The sequence below is a fragment of the Bufo bufo genome, chromosome 6 (assembly GCF_905171765.1).
Source record: "Bufo bufo chromosome 6, aBufBuf1.1, whole genome shotgun sequence".
Lineage (NCBI taxonomy): Eukaryota > Metazoa > Chordata > Amphibia > Anura > Bufonidae > Bufo > Bufo bufo.
In genome coordinates, this window is record NC_053394.1 from 314,024,800 (window position 1) to 314,042,717 (window position 17,918).

Consider the following 17,918-nt stretch of genomic DNA (forward strand, 5'->3'; position numbering starts at 1 on the left):
CTGGCGTTTTGGTTTTCGTTTGTGAGATCCGTTCAGGGATCTCACAAGCGGTCCAAAATGGACCAGTTTTGCCCTTAATGCATTCTGAATGGATAAGGATCCGCTCAGAATGCATCAGTTTTGCTCCGTTCCGCCTCCATTCCGCTTTTGAGGCGGACACCAGAACGCTGCTTGCAGCGTTTTGGTGTCCGTCTGACCAAACTGAGCCAAACGGATCTGTTCTGACACACAATGTAAGTCAATGGGGACGGATCCGTTTTCACTGACACAATAGAAAACGGATCGGTCCCCCAGTGACTTTCAATGGTGTTCAAGACGGATCCATTTTGGCTATGTTAAAGATAATACAAACGGATCTGTTTTGAACGGATGCATGCGGTTGTATTATCTGAACGGGTGCGTTTGTTCAGATCCATGATGAATTTGCACCAAACGCTAGTGTGAAAGTAGCCTAATGCTGCCAGAGTTAGTACTGACCTCTGATTGCATTGATGAAATCCAACAAGATCTACTAAAAAAAGCTTAGTAGAAGTTTGACATGTTCTTGTCAATAATGTTTTTACATGACTACCTCATTCTTGTCTTAAAAGTCTACATGGAGTCTTTTTAAAAGCAAATGCGCTGTTCTTTTACTTGCAGGATTTGTGGAGAAGGAGATTAAAAAAGCAAGTATCCCAATTCTTGACACAGGGGAGAACCCAGAAGTTCCCTTTCCCAGGGACATGATTGACCTGGAGGTAAGCTGCTATTCATTCATTCTTCTGTAATCCATCCATTCTTCTTGAGAGTTACCCCCTGTATTGAAGATTCAATAAAGATAGGATCCGTTATAATAGACAGTATTGGGAAAATGTGATTATTGGAAAGTGCAACCATTTACTTAGGGGGAGTCTATTGGCTCCAAAATCACTAGTGTACGGTTCATAGAGGCTGGATCAGGAGTGAGGGCCGCTCCGCACATGTGCCAAAGTGCGAAAAATCAGTGCAGGCGCGGATAATCAGTGCAGCCGTTGGATAATTAAAGGAACCTGTCATGTTGAAGATGGTGTCTGATTTGCAGGGAACATGCTGTAGAGCCGGAGACGAGTCAATTGATATATAGTTTTGCAGCAAAAGATTCACCGAGTAGGATTGTCGACTGAACGGGATGCATGTATAGCTTCCCTTTAAATTTCACAAACCATAATAAGCTACCAGTGGTGCGTAGAAGTGGTGGCACCGAGCCGAACATGTATGTATATGAGGGAGAGATAGCTGTGGGCCCAACGATCATTCGGCCGACCGCTACTGAATGTGTATGGCTGGCTTAAATCTCTACAACTGACTATTTACTAGCCTATTGAAAGGTTAGTCCTACAGCAGTGCTCTCAGCATGCCCTAGCATGTTGGGTGTTGTACTTTTGCGACACTGAAGTTTTGCAATATTTCTATTCTTGTCTCCTGTTGCTCTAATTATGTAATATCTCTTACGAACAGGCCAATTTTGAGAAGATTGAGAATGAATTGAAAGAGATTAACACCAACCAGGAAGCTTTAAAGAGGAACTTTCTGGAGCTGACAGAATTAAAATATATCCTGCGCAAAACCCAGCAATTTTTTGATGAGGTCAGCGTTTCTTTGTCTTCTGATTTCAGAAATTGCTCTAATTACACAAGGATGGGTTTGTGAATGGAGAGATTTCATCTCCCTCAGATAATACTGGGTTATTAAGTTTTGTGCTCTTGCATTGGCACTGCAGTAATGTCTCCCACAGGAGAGGGTTTCAACTAACCTCGTTAGTGATCCCGCACCAGACAGACTGAATGTGCCATTCATTTTTATGATGTTATACACTGGTGATGATGGGGATTCACGTTCGTGTGCTGTCCATACTTTTCACAGGCCGCACACAGATCCATTGAATTCTACATGTGTTTTCAGTTGTCATTAGTCCGCAGCAAGGGAGCGGAGGCATGGTCTTCTTTGGTCTCTTTTGCTGACAGAACCTGCCCATTCTAATCGATAGGTCCATGAAATCCCAATGCTTCACACAGATGCCATCTATGCGTGGTCCATTTTTATTGATCCATTGCATAGAAAAATAATAGCAATTTAGTGAAAAAAGTTGCCATTTTGAACAGACCCTAAAAACCACAGTGAGAAAAAAAAAATCTGAGACACATCCTGAACTTAGACTTTTGGGGATGTAAAACAGTCCCAAGTCTTTACTCCTGCAAAGCGGACGCAATCATGTAAATAAGACCTCGTTCACATTTGTGTGTCCATTTGATGTTCATGGGAAATTAGTCCCTTTTTGATCTGTGAAGATATCCGTGAAGAGTCAGTGGTTGGTCCATGTGTCCATTTTTTGCCCTCCGTTTGTTACGTATTCCACAGATGCTGCTCAGCTGAAAATGTATTTCCAGAACATGCCCTAGCCATGGTCTGTGGAAAACCACTGACAAAATAAGGTGCCATCTCTGTTAAGTCGGTGGTTTTTCACAGACCCACAGACTTCAGTGAGCATGTTTGGTCCGCATCATGGACCAAAGTAGTTCATGTCTCTGTGATTTTTTTTTTTTTTTTCAATGACCCACAGTTAGTGCAAAATTGCTGATGTGTGGATGAACAAATGCATTAAAAGTCAATAGGTACATTGCTGTCTGTAGAAAACAGGGACAGTATACCTCCGTGATTCACTGAAGTCTGAACGAGACCTAAGCCCTAAATTGTGTGGGATTGTATTCACAGAAGGTGGATACAATTTGGTTCTCTGTAATCTGTTGTGCTGGAATATACGTTTCTGCTACTGTCTTTCCAGTTAGGCTTCGTTCACATCACCGTTCTCCTGCTCCGTTTAGGAGTAGGAGAACGGAAAGGACGGATTTGGCACATAACTGAGCAAACGGAGCCTAAGGACCCCATAGACTATAATGGGGTCCGTTAACTTTTGTTTCTAATCTGTTTTTTATTTTCTGATTGTAGATTTTTTTAAATTCTATTTCCTAAACCTTATTATGGGGGCTGACATCTTGCCTGAGCTGTTCATAACAATATTTACACAGCATTAAAATTGCAGCCCCATGGGCCATAGAGACAATGGTCAGGAGGGGACCTCATTGACCCCTTCGGGAGAGTTTTCTAGGCATGCTCTGTGACCTGTGCAGAGGTCATTGTACAAGGAAAGAATAGATAAGATTTGACAATCACCTATTGTGAATGGTGGATCCTGTCTTATCTATACACAGAGGTGATATCATTACAGTCAGGATTAGAATGGATTAACTGCAGTAAAGTGATCTGTGGTGCCTATTATTAGACATGGTGGCCAGTGTGAAAACTGCAGGATTTTATCTTTTCTGTTTAAATACATGGAAAATTAAAAATATAATCAAGAATTCTTTCAAAATATATTAAACATAAAAAGGTGATTTAAACAGCAGGTCATTTTCTGATGACACAAACTATAACCTGTAATATTATTACACTCCAAAAATACATCCAGGCCCCTCTTGAACTCTTTTAGTGAGTTCACCATCACCACCTCCTCAGGCAGAGAGTTCCATAGTCTCACTGCTCTTACCGTAAAGAATCCTTTTCCATGTTTGTCTTCTAGTATTCCTTATTCATGCTTCTCATCTTCCAGGCTTTGCTTTTTCCTTCTCTTTTTCCCTCTTCCACTCTTTTTCACTTCCATCAGTGAATGGCCTGATCCGCTGCAGTTTTGATCCCCAATAATAATATCAAAACTGCAATGATTTATTTCTTTCGCTTCATTATTATAAGGCTCTTCTTAGGCTGCGTCTTTTGTGTCTGTTTACTGTAGCTCCAGAAAATCTCCCGCTGTACACATAAAGCAGATGCCACTGAGCGGCATCTATCCCACATAGGTGCCCTTGTTTAAAAAAAAAATATATATACTGTCTGGTATAGATTTTATTGCCGGACGCTTCTGCATGGAATAATGCAGTCTGCTGTGCAATTCCATGTGAAAACACTACACATGTCCCTGATCGGAGACTAAACACTTTTTGGAGTCCATCAGTGTAATGGAGGCATAGGCATCCATTCAAAGGGGTTTTCTGGAATTCATACATTAATGTCCTGTCCTCAGGAAAATTCATCAATATCTGATCGGTGGAGGTCCGACACCCAGCACACTCGCTGATCAACTGTATGAAGAGACCTCAGGGCTCTGTGAGACCCACCAACTCCAAGCCAGTGATGTCACATTTATCAGTCTTGTGGCCTAGCTGCAGCTCAGTCCCATTCAAGTGAATGGGCCTGGGCTGCAATACCAAGTACAGCCACTATACAATGTATGGTGCTGTGCCTGGTGAGCTGTAAGGCCACAGCGCTCACCAGAGCTCAGCTGATCGGCACAGGTTTCGGGTGCTGGATCCTCACAGATCATATATTGATGACCTCTGCTGAGGTTATCAGTAAAGAAGTCCCCTTTAATAGAGGCACGAAAAGCACTCCCAATGCATACAGTGAACCACACAAGCCCTTAAGCACTGACAGGCACCTGAAAACGATAGAGAAAATCATCTCAGAAGCTTGTAAATGTAGCGGGGAGGCCTCTTGTCTACAAAATGTTTCTTAGTGCCTGAATTAGACAAAAACTAAACTGTTTGAGTATTCTGGGGGCTTTAATGAAGAGTAGTCTATATGGTAATGTGTGCACACCATCTCACTCTCGCTATTGTTTCCTGCTCACTGCCCATATTCTCCACCAGTTCCTGCTCTCCATATGCCTAGCCTTGCTTTCTATCTGTGTATCTAGCTCTTCTTGCATTGTCTTCCTACTAACATTCACTTTCTAGTTTTCCACCTTTTTGATTTGCTCTACATTGCTGCATTTTCATTTCCAGCTCTTAAAGGGAACCTGTCACCTGGATTTTGGGTAAAGAGCTCAGGACATGGGCTGCTAGATTGCCGCTAACACATCCGCAATATCCAGTCCCCATAACTCTGTGTGCTTTTATTGTGTAAAAAAACCCAACGATTTTATAGATATGCAAATGAGGCAAAGATGGGTCCTGTCTCCTCCATGCTTGAGAGATGAGTCCAGTGTTCTCTGACTCTGAGCTTAGCACCGCCCCGCATCCTCCTAATCTCTTCCTTGCTCCCCGACGTCACAAAGCTAGAGCGCCGTAATCTCGTGATGCGCGATCTAGCGCATGCGCAGTTTGTTCCCTGAGGCTGATGCCAGCACAGGGAAGGAACAATATGCCGACACTGCTCATGCGCTAGCTCGCGCAACGCGAGATTACGGCGCTCTAGCTTTGTGACGTCGGGGAGCAAGGAAGAGATTCGGAGGAGATGCGGGGCGGTGCTGGGCTCCTTCACAGTGGCCGTGGCTGGGCTCTGAGCGCTAAGGGGAATGATTATTGCGGATGTGCTAGCGGCGATCTAGCAACCCTTATCCAAAGCCCAATACCCAAAATCCAGGTGACAGGTTCCCTTTAAAATCAGTTCAGGAATTTAACACTTTTTTGCTTTGGCATAACAGGGAATAACCAATTTCTGAGCAGCAGTTGCTCTTCTTAGTCGTGTTATAGGGAGGTTAAAACATGGTGGGTGTATATGTAAGGTAAGTGCAGAATGAACACCCACCAACCCCTCCCTCCGTCATATGACTGTATTAGCTTATTTGAATGCTGCTTAATGCTAGCGTAATGCTTTTTTTATGTGTGCCAGGTAAATACTAGTATACTGTGGTTAAGACTGGCAACAGGCAGATGGGCATTATGATTGGCGCTTTGTCTTTGCCAATCAAAATTTTATTTTATTTTTTTGCTTTTAATGAAGAGGTTATTGGCATGCAGGTGGTATGCTGGCTTCACCCTCCTTTCCTCCACTTCATCTTCTGTGGGTTGCGGCTAAATTGCTGGATTTAATAGGGAGGCTGCATCCTAACAGCTGAGTACAGAACATTTTATATAAAGATCTCCCATAAAGTAGGAAACACAATAAGATATTTTTAGGGTACTTTCAAACTTGCGGCAGAGTGATCCGACAAGCAGTTCCGTCGCTGTAACTGCCTGCCGGATCCGTCAAAACGTATGCCAACTGATGGCATTTGTAAGACTGATCAGGATCCTTACAAATGCATTGAAATATCGGCATTTATTTTTTTTCACCTTTTATTTCTGTCTTCGCATGCGCAAGCCGGAAGAACGGATCCGGTATTTTGAATGCCGGATTCGGCACTAATACATTGCTATGTAAAAAAAATAAAAATGGCATTCAGGCAAGAGTTCCGTTTTTTTTGTCCGGAGATAAAACCGTAGCATGCTGCATCTCTGTCCTGATCAGTCAAAAAGACTGAACTGAAGACATCCTGATGCATCCTGAACAGATTGCTCTCCATTCAGAATGCATGGGGATAAAACTCATCAGTTCTTTTCCGGTATAGAGCCCCTAGGACGGAACTCTATGGGCTCTTTCACACTTGCGTTGTTGGGATCCGGCGTGCACTTCCGTTGCCGGAGGTGCCCGCCGGATCCGTAACTCCGCAAGTGAACTGAAAGCAGTTGAAGACGGATCCGTCTTCAAAATGCGTTCAGTGTTACTATGGCAGCCAAAACGCTATTAAAGTCCTGGTTACCATGGTAGTGGTGGGGAGCAGTGTGCTTGCCGCCCGTGCGGCTCCCGGGGCGCTCTGGGGTGGCGTCGGGGCGCCCCATGCGCATGGATCGCGTGGTCCATGCGCGTGGGGCGCCCTGGCGTCGCTCTGGGGGGCAGCGCGGACGGTGGGTGTGCTGCTCCTCCGCTCCCCACTACACTTTACCATGGCAGACAGGACTTTAGCGTCCTGGCAGCCATGGTAACCATTCAGAAAAAGCTGAACGTCTGATCCGGTAATGCGCCGAAACGACGTTTAGCTTAAGGCCGGATCCGGATTAATGCCTTTCAATGGGCATTAATTCCGGATCCGGCCTTGCGGCAAGTGTTCAGGATTTTTGACCGGAGCAAAAAGCGCAGCATGCTGCAGTATTTTCTCCGGCCAAAAAACGTTCCGGTCCTGAACTGAAGGCATCCTGAACAGATTTCTCTCCATTCAGAATGCATTGGGATAATCCTGATCAGGATTTTTCCGGCATAGAGCCCCGACAACGGAACTCTATACCGGAAAAGAACGCAAGTGTGAAAGAGCCCTATGCCGGAAAAGAAAAATGCAAGTGTGAAAGTACCCTAACGCATATAAATAGTATCATAGGAAGCCTCCTGCATTTGCTGGGTACCATTCATTAAAACTGATGTGGATTATGGCTGTTGTCACCTAGTTTCTGGGTGGACTCCCTGTAGCTAGCAGCTTCTAGTAGGATGCAGCCTTCTCATATTCATCTTTTAAACAGTTTTTTTTTTTTACATTTATTTTATTTATTTATTTATTTATTTTGCTTAAAGAGGACTTGTCACCAGCAATGCAGTCTGAAAGCACCATGTTATAGAGCAGAAGGAAAAGATTCAGGAAAACTTGTAATTTATACATTCCTTTTTATTTTATTATATATATTTTTATTCCTGTGAAAAACTATAGGTACAGGAGGGAGGTGTCAGTGACTGACAGCTATCTCTGTATGCTCACTTATACACACAATGCTATCAATCACTGATAACCCCTCCCTCCTGTACTGATATCTGTTCACAGAAGGTAGAAAAAGCAGAGATATAAATGTCAAAATTGCAGGTTTTACTGAATCTTTACTCATAATACTATGTATGATATATCTGCTCAGCTTCTCCTGCTCTATAACATGGTGCTTTCAGCAGTTTGTGTTGCATTTTGTGGTGACAAGTCCATTAAATGTACTTGTCCTTGTATGTTTTAGGCTGTATCCCTGTATAGTACTGTGCAGAAGTTTAGACGTTTGTGAAAAAAATGCTGCAAAATAAGAATGCATTCAAAAATAGAATTGTTAATAGTTTACTTGTATCCACTAGCAAAATGCATAGTGAATGGGGGAAAAAAAAGGATCTATTTCGTACGGCCATCTTTTTGTCTTAAAAATAGCATAAATTCTTATAGTTGCACTTGCACACAGTTTATGAAGGGATTCGGCAGAGATGTTTTTCCAAACATCCTAGAGAACTGACCACAGATCTTCTGTGAATGTGGGCTTGCTCAAATCCTTCTGTCTCTTCGTCATCCCAGACAGACTCGATGATGTGGGAACCATATCTCTACTTCCAGGACTCCTTGTTCTTCATTATGCTGTATGTTTGGGGTCTTTTTCCTTTTGCAGAATATATTTGAAGCCAATCAGATGCCTTCCTGAAGGTATTGCATGAAGGATTAGTATATGCCTATATTTCTCAGCATTGAGGACACCATTAATCCTAACCAAACCGCCAACTTCATTTACTGAAGTGTAACCACAGACTTGCAAGACACATCGGGGGAGATTTCTCAAACTAGTGTAAAGTAGAACTGGCTTAGTTGCCCATAGCAACCAATCGGATTCCATCTTTAATTTTCCAAAGGGGCTGTAAAAAATGAAAGGTGGAATCTGATTGGTTGCTATGGGCAACTAAGCCACTTCTTCTTCTTTAGAACAGTTTGATAAATCTCCCCCATCACGCTTACTTCCCTTCATAATTGGAAGATGTCCAGCAGTGCCATCAGTTCAAAATTGGCAGAAACAAATACTACCCATGTACACTTTTTCCTATTCAGAGAAGTCTGACCAAAAGTCATTTTCATGGCAGAATTACTGCCAAAAAAACATGCCTATTACATGGAAAAAAGAACAAATGACCCAATTGTGCACAAAAACATAGGAACTGGAGTGAAGAAAATTGGCTGCATGACAGATGAGTCAAAATTTGAAATATTTGGTTGTAATAGAAGGCACCTTTTCTCACTGAAGGGCTGGAGAGCGGCACAATAATGATTTTCTGCAGTCTTCTAACAAGTTTGGGGCTGCACTTCAGCAAATGGAGTTGGGGATTTGGTCTGAATTAATTGTGTATGATTGGCTCAAAATTTATTCTGTAGCAGGACAGCAATCCCAAACATACAGCCAATGTCGTTAAGAACTGTCTTCAGCGTAAAGAAGAACAAGGAGACTTGGAAGTGATGATACGGCCCCCACAGAGCCCTGATCTCAACATCATTAGGTCTATCTGGGATTACATGAAGAGACTGAACGATTTGAGTAAGCCTTCATCCTAGAAGAACTGTTTTGAAGATAAAGTGTGGTCGCACCTAATGATTTGATTTAGATTTAGTTCATTCACTTTGCGTTTTGTTAACTGATAACAATAAACTATTAACACTTCTATTTTAGAAAGCAGTGTTACTTTTATGGCATTTTTCCACTCCTGCCTAAAACTTTTACACAATACTTTAATATATATTATTTTTATACTGTGTGGTAAACATTTTTTTTTACTAGAAGTTTTTTCCGTGTACTGGCGTACACTGTTTGACAAGTAGACCCCTAACGACACGTCTAGTTTTTACATTAGACACTTCGCCAGTGTACATGCTATTTGAAAAAAAAACTCTGTGAACAGCCTTAGACATATATTTTCGCCCTTTGTCTCTGCGTGTGTAGACCATCTTGTAGACCTTGATGTAACTTGTGTTAGTCACACTGCCTTTAACCACTTCCCGCCACGCTAACGCCGAAAGGCGTCATTTCTGCGGCGCTCCCAGGTCACACTAACGCCAATAGGCGTCATCTCGCGTGAGCCGAGATTTCCTGTGAACGCGCGCACACAGGCGCGCGCGCTCACAGGAACGGAAGGTAAGAGAGTTGATCTCCAGCCTGCCAGCGGCGATCGTTCGCTGGCAGGCTGGAGATGTGTTTTTTTTAACCCCTAACAGGTATATTAGACGCTGTTTTGATAACAGCGTCTAATATACCTGCTACCTGGTCCTCTGGTGGTCCCCTTTGTTTGGATCGACCACCAGAGGACACAGGTAGCTCAGTAAAGTAGCACCAAGCACCACTACACTACACTACACCCCCCCCCCCCCGTCACTTATTAACCCCTTATTAGCCCCTGATCACCCCATATAGACTCCCTGATTACCCCCCTGTCATTGATTACCCCCCTGTCATTGATTACCCCCCTGTAAAGCTCCATTCAGACGTCCGCATGATTTTTACGGATCCACTGATAGATGGATCGGATCCGCAAAACGCATCCGGACGTCTGAATGAAGCCTTACAGGGGCGTGATCAATGACTGTGGTGATCACCCCATATAGACTCCCTGATCACCCCCCTGTCATTGATTACACCCCTGTCATTGATCACCCCCCTGTAAAGCTCCATTCAGACGTCCGCATGATTTTTACGGATGCACTGATAGATGGATCCGATCCGCAAAACGCATCCGGACGTCTGAATGAAGCCTTACAGGGGCATGATCAATGACTGTGGTGATCACCCCATATAGACTCCCTGATCACCCCCCTGTAAAGCTCCATTCAGATGTCCGCATGATTTTTACGGATGCACTGATAGATGGATCCGATCCGCAAAACGCATCCGGACGTCTGAATGAAGCCTTACAGGGGCATGATCAATGACTGTGGTGATCACCCCATATAGACTCCCTGATCACCCCCCTGTAAAGCTCCATTCAGATGTCCGCATGATTTTTACGGATGCACTGATAGATGGATCGGATCCGCAAAACGCATCCGGACGTCTGAATGAAGCCTTACAGGGGCATGATCAATGACTGTGGTGATTACCCCCCTGTAAAGCTCCATTCAGATGTCCGCATGATTTTTACGGATGCACTGATAGATGGATCGGATCCGCAAAACGCATCCGGACGTCTGAATGAAGCCTTACAGGGGCGTGATCAATGACTGTGGTGATCACCCCATATAGACTCCCTGATCACCCCCCCTGTCATTGATTACCCCCCTGTCATTGATTACCCCCCTGTAAAGCTCCATTCAGACGTCCGCATGATTTGTACGGATGCACTGATAGATGGATCGGATCCGCAAAACGCATCCGGACGTCTGAATGAAGCCTTACAGGGGCGTGATCAATGACTGTGGTGATCACCCCATATAGACTCCCTGATCACCCCCCTGTAAAGCTCCATTCAGATGTCCGCATGATTTTTACGGATGCACTGATAGATGGATCCGATCCGCAAAACGCATCCGGACGTCTGAATGAAGCCTTACAGGGGCATGATCAATGACTGTGGTGATCACCCCATATAGACTCCCTGATCACCCCCCTGTAAAGCTCCATTCAGATGTCCGCATGATTTTTACGGATGCACTGATAGATGGATCGGATCCGCAAAACGCATCCGGACGTCTGAATGAAGCCTTACAGGGGCATGATCAATGACTGTGGTGATTACCCCCCTGTAAAGCTCCATTCAGATGTCCGCATGATTTTTACGGATGCACTGATAGATGGATCGGATCCGCAAAACGCATCCGGACGTCTGAATGAAGCCTTACAGGGGCGTGATCAATGACTGTGGTGATCACCCCATATAGACTCCCTGATCACCCCCCCTGTCATTGATTACCCCCCTGTCATTGATTACCCCCCTGTAAAGCTCCATTCAGACGTCCGCATGATTTTTACGGATGCACTGATAGATGGATCGGATCCGCAAAACGCATCCGGACGTCTGAATGAAGCCTTACAGGGGCGTGATCAATGACTGTGGTGATCACCCCATATAGACTCCCTGATCACCCCCCTGTCATTGATCACCCCCCCTGTCATTGATCACCCCCCTGTCATTGATCACCCCCCTGTCATTGATCACCCCCCTGTAAGGCTCCATTCAGACATTTTTTTGGCCCAAGTTAGCGGAATTATTATTATTTTTTTCTTACAAAGTCTCATATTCCACTAACTTGTGTCAAAAAATAAAATCTCACATGAACTCACCATACCCCTCACGGAAACCAAATGCGTAAAATTTTTTAGACATTTATATTCCAGACTTCTTCTCACGCTTTAGGGCCCCTAGAATGCCAGGGCAGTATAAATACCCCACATGTGACCCCATTTCGGAAAGAAGACACCCCCAGGTATTCCGTGAGGGGCATATTGAGTCCATGAAAGATTGAAATTTTTGTCCCAAGTTAGCGGAACGGGAGACTTTGTGAGAAAAAAATTAAAAATATCAATTTCCGCTAACTTGTGCCAAAAAAAAAAAATTTCTATGAACTCGCCATGCCCCTCATTGAATACCTTGGGGTGTCTTCTTTCCAAAATGGGGTCACATGTGGGGTATTTATACTGCCCTGGCATTCTAGGGGCCCCAAAGCGTGAGAAGAAGTCTGGTATCCAAATGTCTAAAAATGCCCTCCTAAAAGGAATTTGGGCACCTTTGCGCATCTAGGCTGCAAAAAAGTGTCACACATCTGGTATCGCCGTACTCAGGAGAAGTTGGGGAATGTGTTTTGGGGTGTCATTTTACATATACCCATGCTGGGTGAGAGAAATATCTTGGTCAAATGCCAACTTTGTATAAAAAAATGGGAAAAGTTGTCTTTTGCCAAGATATTTCTCTCACCCAGCATGGGTATATGTAAAATGACACCCCAAAACACATTCCCCAACTTCTCCTGAATACGGCGATACCACATGTGTGACACTTTTTTGCAGCCTAGGTGGGCAAAGGGGCCCACATTCCAAAGAGCACCTTTAGGATTTCACAGGTCATTTACCTACTTACCACACATTAGTGCCCCTGGAAAATGCCAGGGCAGTATAACTACCCAACAAGTGACCCCATTTTGGAAAGAAGACACCCCAAGGTATTCCGTGAGGGGCATGGCGAGTTCCTAGAATTTTTTATTTTTTGTCACAAGTTAGTGGAAAATGATGATTTTTTTTTTTTTTTTTTTTTTCATACAAAGTCTCATATTCCACTAACTTGTGACAAAAAATAAAAACTTCCATGAACTCACTATGCCCATCAGCGAATACCTTGGGGTCTCTTCTTTCCAAAATGGGGTCACTTGTGGGGTAGTTATACTGCCCTGGCATTCTAGGGGCCCAAATGTGTGGTAAGGAGTTTGAAATCAAATTCTGTAAAAAATGACCTGTGAAATCCGAAAGGTGCTCTTTGGAATATGGGCCCCTTTGCCCACCTAGGCTGCAAAAACGTGTCACACATCTGGTATCCCCGTACTCAGGAGAAGGTGGGGAATGTGTTTTGGGGTGTCATTTTACATATACCCATGCTGGGTGAGAGAAATATCTTGGCAAAAGACAACTTTTCCCATTTTTTTTATACAAAGTTGGCATTTGACCAAGATATTTATCTCACCCAGCATGGGTATATGTAAAAAGACACCCCAAAACACATTCCTCAACTTCTCCTGAATACAGAGATACCAGATGTGTGACACGTTTTTGCAGCCTAGGTGGGCAAAGGGGCCCATATTCCAAAGAGCACCTTTCGGATTTCACTGGTCATTTTTTGCAGAATTTGATTTCAAACTCCTTACCACACATTCGGGCCCCTAGAATGCCAGGGCAGTATAACTACCCCACAAGTGACCCCATTTTGGAAAGAAGAGACCCCAAGGTATTCGCTGATGGGCATAGTGAGTTCATGGAAGTTTTTATTTTTTGTCACAAGTTAGTGGAATATGAGACTTTGTATGAAAAAAAAAAAAAAAAAAAAAATCATCATTTTCCACTAACTTGTGACAAAAAATAAAAAATTCTAGGAACTTGCCATGCCCCTCACGGAATACCTTGGGGTGTCTTCTTTCCAAAATGGGGTCACTTGTGGGGTAGTTATACTGCCCTGGCATTCTAGGGACCCGAATGTGTGGTAAGGAGTTTGAAATCAAATTCTGTAACAAATGACCTGTGAAATCCGAAAGGTGCTCTTTGGAATATGGGCCCCTTTGCCCACCTAGGCTGCAAAAAAGTGTCACACATCTGGTATTGCCGTACTCAGGAGAAGGTGGGGAATGTGTTTTGGGGTGTCATTTTACATATACCCATGCTGGGTGAGAGAAATATCTTGGCAAAAGACAACTTTTCCCATTTTTTTATACAAAGTTGGCATTTGACCAAGATATTTATCCCACCCAGCATGGGTATATGTAAAAAGACACCCCAAAACACATTCCTCAACTTCTCCTGAATACAGAGATACCAGATGTGTGACACTTTTTTGCAGCCTAGGTGGGCAAAGGGGCCCATATTCCAAAGAGCACCTTTCGGATTTCACAGGTCATTTTTTACAGAATTTGATTTCAAACTCCTTACCACACATTTGGGCCCCTAGAATGCCAGGGCAGTATAACTACCCCACAAGTGACCCCATTTTGGAAAGAAGAGACCCCAAGGTATTTCGTGATGGGCATAGTGAGTTCATAGAAGTTTTTATTTTTTGTCACAAGTTAGTGGAATATGAGACTTTGTAAGAAAAAAAAAAAAAAAAAAAAAAATCATCATTTTCCGCTAACTTGTGACAAAAAATAAAAAGTTCTATGAACTCACTATGCCCATCAGCGAATACCTTAGGGTGTGTACTTTCCGAAATGGGGTCATTTGTGGGGTGTTTGTACTGTCTGGCCATTGTAGAACCTCAGGAAACATGACAGGTGCTCAGAAAGTCAGAGCTGCTTCAAAAAGCGGAAATTCACATTTTTGTACCATAGTTTGTAAACGCTATAACTTTTACCCAAACCATTTTTTTTTTACCCAAACATTTTTTTTTTATCAAAGACATGTAGAACTATAAATTTAGAGCAAAATTTCTATATGGATCTCGTTTTTTTTGCAAAATTTTACAACTGAAAGTGAAAAATGTCATTTTTTTGCAAAAAAATCGTTAAATTTCGATTAATAACAAAAAAAGTAAAAATGTCAGCAGCAATGAAATACCACCAAATGAAAGCTCTATTAGTGAGAAGAAAAGGAGGTAAAATTCATTTGGGTGGTAAGTTGCATGACCGAGCAATAAACGGTGAAAGTAGTGTAGTGCCGATTTGTAAAAAAGGGCCTGGTCTTTAGGGGGGTATAAACCTGTGGTCCTTAAGTGGTTAAAAAGACCAGGATGAAAATGTTTACCTCATTGAGTTGTGATCTGCTGTATATGGCAAGAGTCAGAATACAGCACTAATATGTCCATTTGTAGTTTCATAGGATGTTGTTTCCATTGATACTAGCATCTAGTGCTGTGGCAGTGCCGCCATTTTGTTCACTTTCTCTTCCCATTGTGCCCTTTTGTCCTCCAAGCATTTAATATTAAGGTTTCCAGGCACATTATCTTCAACTTTTCGAAATCCATTTCATGCAGATTCATAATTTTTGGTCATTTTACGTTATCCCCATACACCTGGTAGATGTGGTATAGGCAAGTGTGGACATACATTATTCTAAGTGCATATTTTGACTCGTTATAGACTTATCTAAGACCAAATTCTGAGCCTGAAAGTTTTCAAATTTCCATGTTTGCCACCATCTTATTTTCAACATGATGCTCATTTGCAGTAGGCTGGATATGTGAAGCTGAGGAACTGCTGTACCAAACCTTTTACTGCACATTAATGCAGTCACATCCTGGATCCCTTAATCATTTTTTGCTGTATTTTTGTTATCTGTGCTCATTTGTGCTCCATCTGTTCCAGTCCGTGTATCTGCCCCATAGCATAGCTTATTTTCCTTTCTTTTTCCAGCCTGGGTTTATGATCTATTTGTGTCTCATTTATTTTACCACGCCGCTCCCCCCCAAAATAGTGTTTTCCGCAGTGTTGTGTTGATGTCGTTGCTTTGTGAAGGTTAATGCTTGTTTTGAGAGAAAAACCAATTGCTGTTGCAAAATGGGTTTTTACTGCATAAAGGATTCAGGGAAACACTGGACCCTATTTATCAAAATTTCTAAAAACTGCCTCTCACCCATGGCAGTCAATTATATGGTAACTTAATTTTTTTCTGGATCAGTTTCTGAAATAAAAGATGACATCTAATTGGTTGCTGTGGGCAAGACAGTCGATAAATTTGGCCTAGTGTCTTTGATAGAAAACTATACCTGAAATGTTAGCTGTGGTTGTAGTCCCTTTGGGTAATATAGCTGCTTTTTTCAAAATGATTGTTGGCTCCAGTTCATTTACAGTGCAGATTGTAGTCTGCTGGAGTCACAAATATGTCATATCTGATTATATCAGGGAACAGACACTGACCTCTTTAAATTGGATTGTTCATAAGAAAGTCTAAGTCTAGTCTAAGCCTGATGGCACTCTTTAAATGTCCCCTAAACTCTCAATAAGGGAAGCAGGTCCTGCATGTAAACCAAAGGGCCTCCTAGGTGGCCCATGGCACTTATTCTTCATTTTCACATGCATCATATACTGCCCCACTTGGTTTATTTGGCACCTGAATAGCGCTTGCTTGGCAAGTTTTTTGCAAACCTTGTGATTTGCAGTGCTGGTTGTCGGTACTAGATGTGTGTTGACATTCAGCCCACAGAGCTTCTGCCTGAATGTGGGCTGCAGGAGGACATAGCCAATTGCAAAATGTTTGATTTGTGGCCTGACAAATGAAATGCCACACATTTGCTCTGAAGTTCCAATATCAGACATGATTTTTTTTTTTTTTACATCATTCTGTAAGATAAGACCCGTTTTTTAATGGTGGGAATATCCCCTTTAAGTAAACTACGTAAAGTCGGTCAGTCTACTGTGAACCGGAATTTTGGAATCCTGACGTTTTCACCCTTTTAGTAAAGGAAAGGATGAAGCCAAAAGTGTGTCCAGCAGATTTAATTATGCTAAACTAAATCCAGCCTTTCATTCATGGGTATAGTTTTCACTTCACCCATAATCCTTTGCCCCTTTACTTATTCTTGTTCAGCAGCCCCTAACTGCTGGAGTTTTCCTTCCAAGGTCTATGTATCAATGCATACTGTTGCTTAGTTCAACTTAGCGTTCAATCTGAAAATAATGGGGGTCAGTTACTAACATCGGTAAGCCAGTTTTTGGCATAAAAAAGTCGCAAGTCTTGCGACTTTTTAAGTGCTCATGTGACAGTATTTTGTAGCATGGGTGCTTTTATGCAGTCCTCCCCACTTACTTTGTCTCCTGCAAATTTACAAATTTACAAATGTAAAAGAGGAGTAAAACCTACTCCAGTCAGGGACCAGAGTAGTTTTTACTCCAGGCGCATACAGACTGCTGGAGGTGTGCCTAATTTATGAAAAAGCGCCCACCTCGTCATAAATTAGGCGAATCCTCTGGCAGCACATGGAGGAAACAAAGACTGATGTAAAAAGCACAGGTCTTTGTAAATGACCATCCCCCCCCCCCCCCCCCAATATCTCTAAACATGTTGTGGAGACCCTGATCACCCTTCTCCACGTGTCTGCTCTCAGCGCAGACTTTTTCTATTAGGCAACGTGAATGGAACGACTGCCTTGATACATAGACATCTCCACCTGATCTCTGTGTATCCCTTCCACCTGGCTCTCATGCCTGCCCCACATGGCCCCTGCATGCCACTAACTGGTTTGATTTAGTTATTAATTGGTTTGTGAATTCAGGCTCAATTGCATCATCATCAGCAGATGGCGGATCCTGATCTACTGGAGGAATCCTCTTCACTTCTGGAGCCAAGCGAGATAGGAAGAGGAGCTCCACTGAGACTTGGGTATGTACTGTAATTGCACCTTCTCCACGTTTAGTGTAATCATTTCAGATTTGGTTATGTGGAACCTATAGGAGTTTGGCATACTGATGTGGCTACCTGGTCACCGCTCCCCCCTGGCTCAGTAGAGACTTGCCTGCTGCACTTGTGTCGTTTCTCTCTGTTAAAATCTAAGGGAGTTACAGAAACAGCTGTCTCCCATAAACTGTAAGGGTATGTTCACACTGCAGATTTGGCACACATTCCATGCCATAAAAAACTTGTGCATTCCAACTATTACCACTACAGTATTTATAATAATAAATTTATTTATTG

The 17,918-nt window shown here is 42.9% G+C and overlaps 1 protein-coding gene across 6 annotated transcripts in view; it reads left to right on the forward strand.

Moving 5' to 3' along the window:
• ATP6V0A1 (ATPase H+ transporting V0 subunit a1) overlaps nt 1-17,918 on the forward strand; it is a 107,096-nt gene that overhangs the window by 32,096 nt on the left and 57,082 nt on the right. For 3 of the 6 annotated variants that reach the window (XM_040437975.1, XM_040437973.1, XM_040437976.1), the window contains exons 4-6: nt 640-737; nt 1,477-1,605; nt 17,500-17,606. In XM_040437975.1, the coding sequence (XP_040293909.1) occupies nt 640-737; nt 1,477-1,605; nt 17,500-17,606 (334 nt within the window). The remainder of the gene's footprint in view (nt 1-639; nt 738-1,476; nt 1,606-17,499; nt 17,607-17,918) is intronic. The other 3 variants (XM_040437977.1, XM_040437974.1, XM_040437978.1) reach the window with 1 other exon arrangement.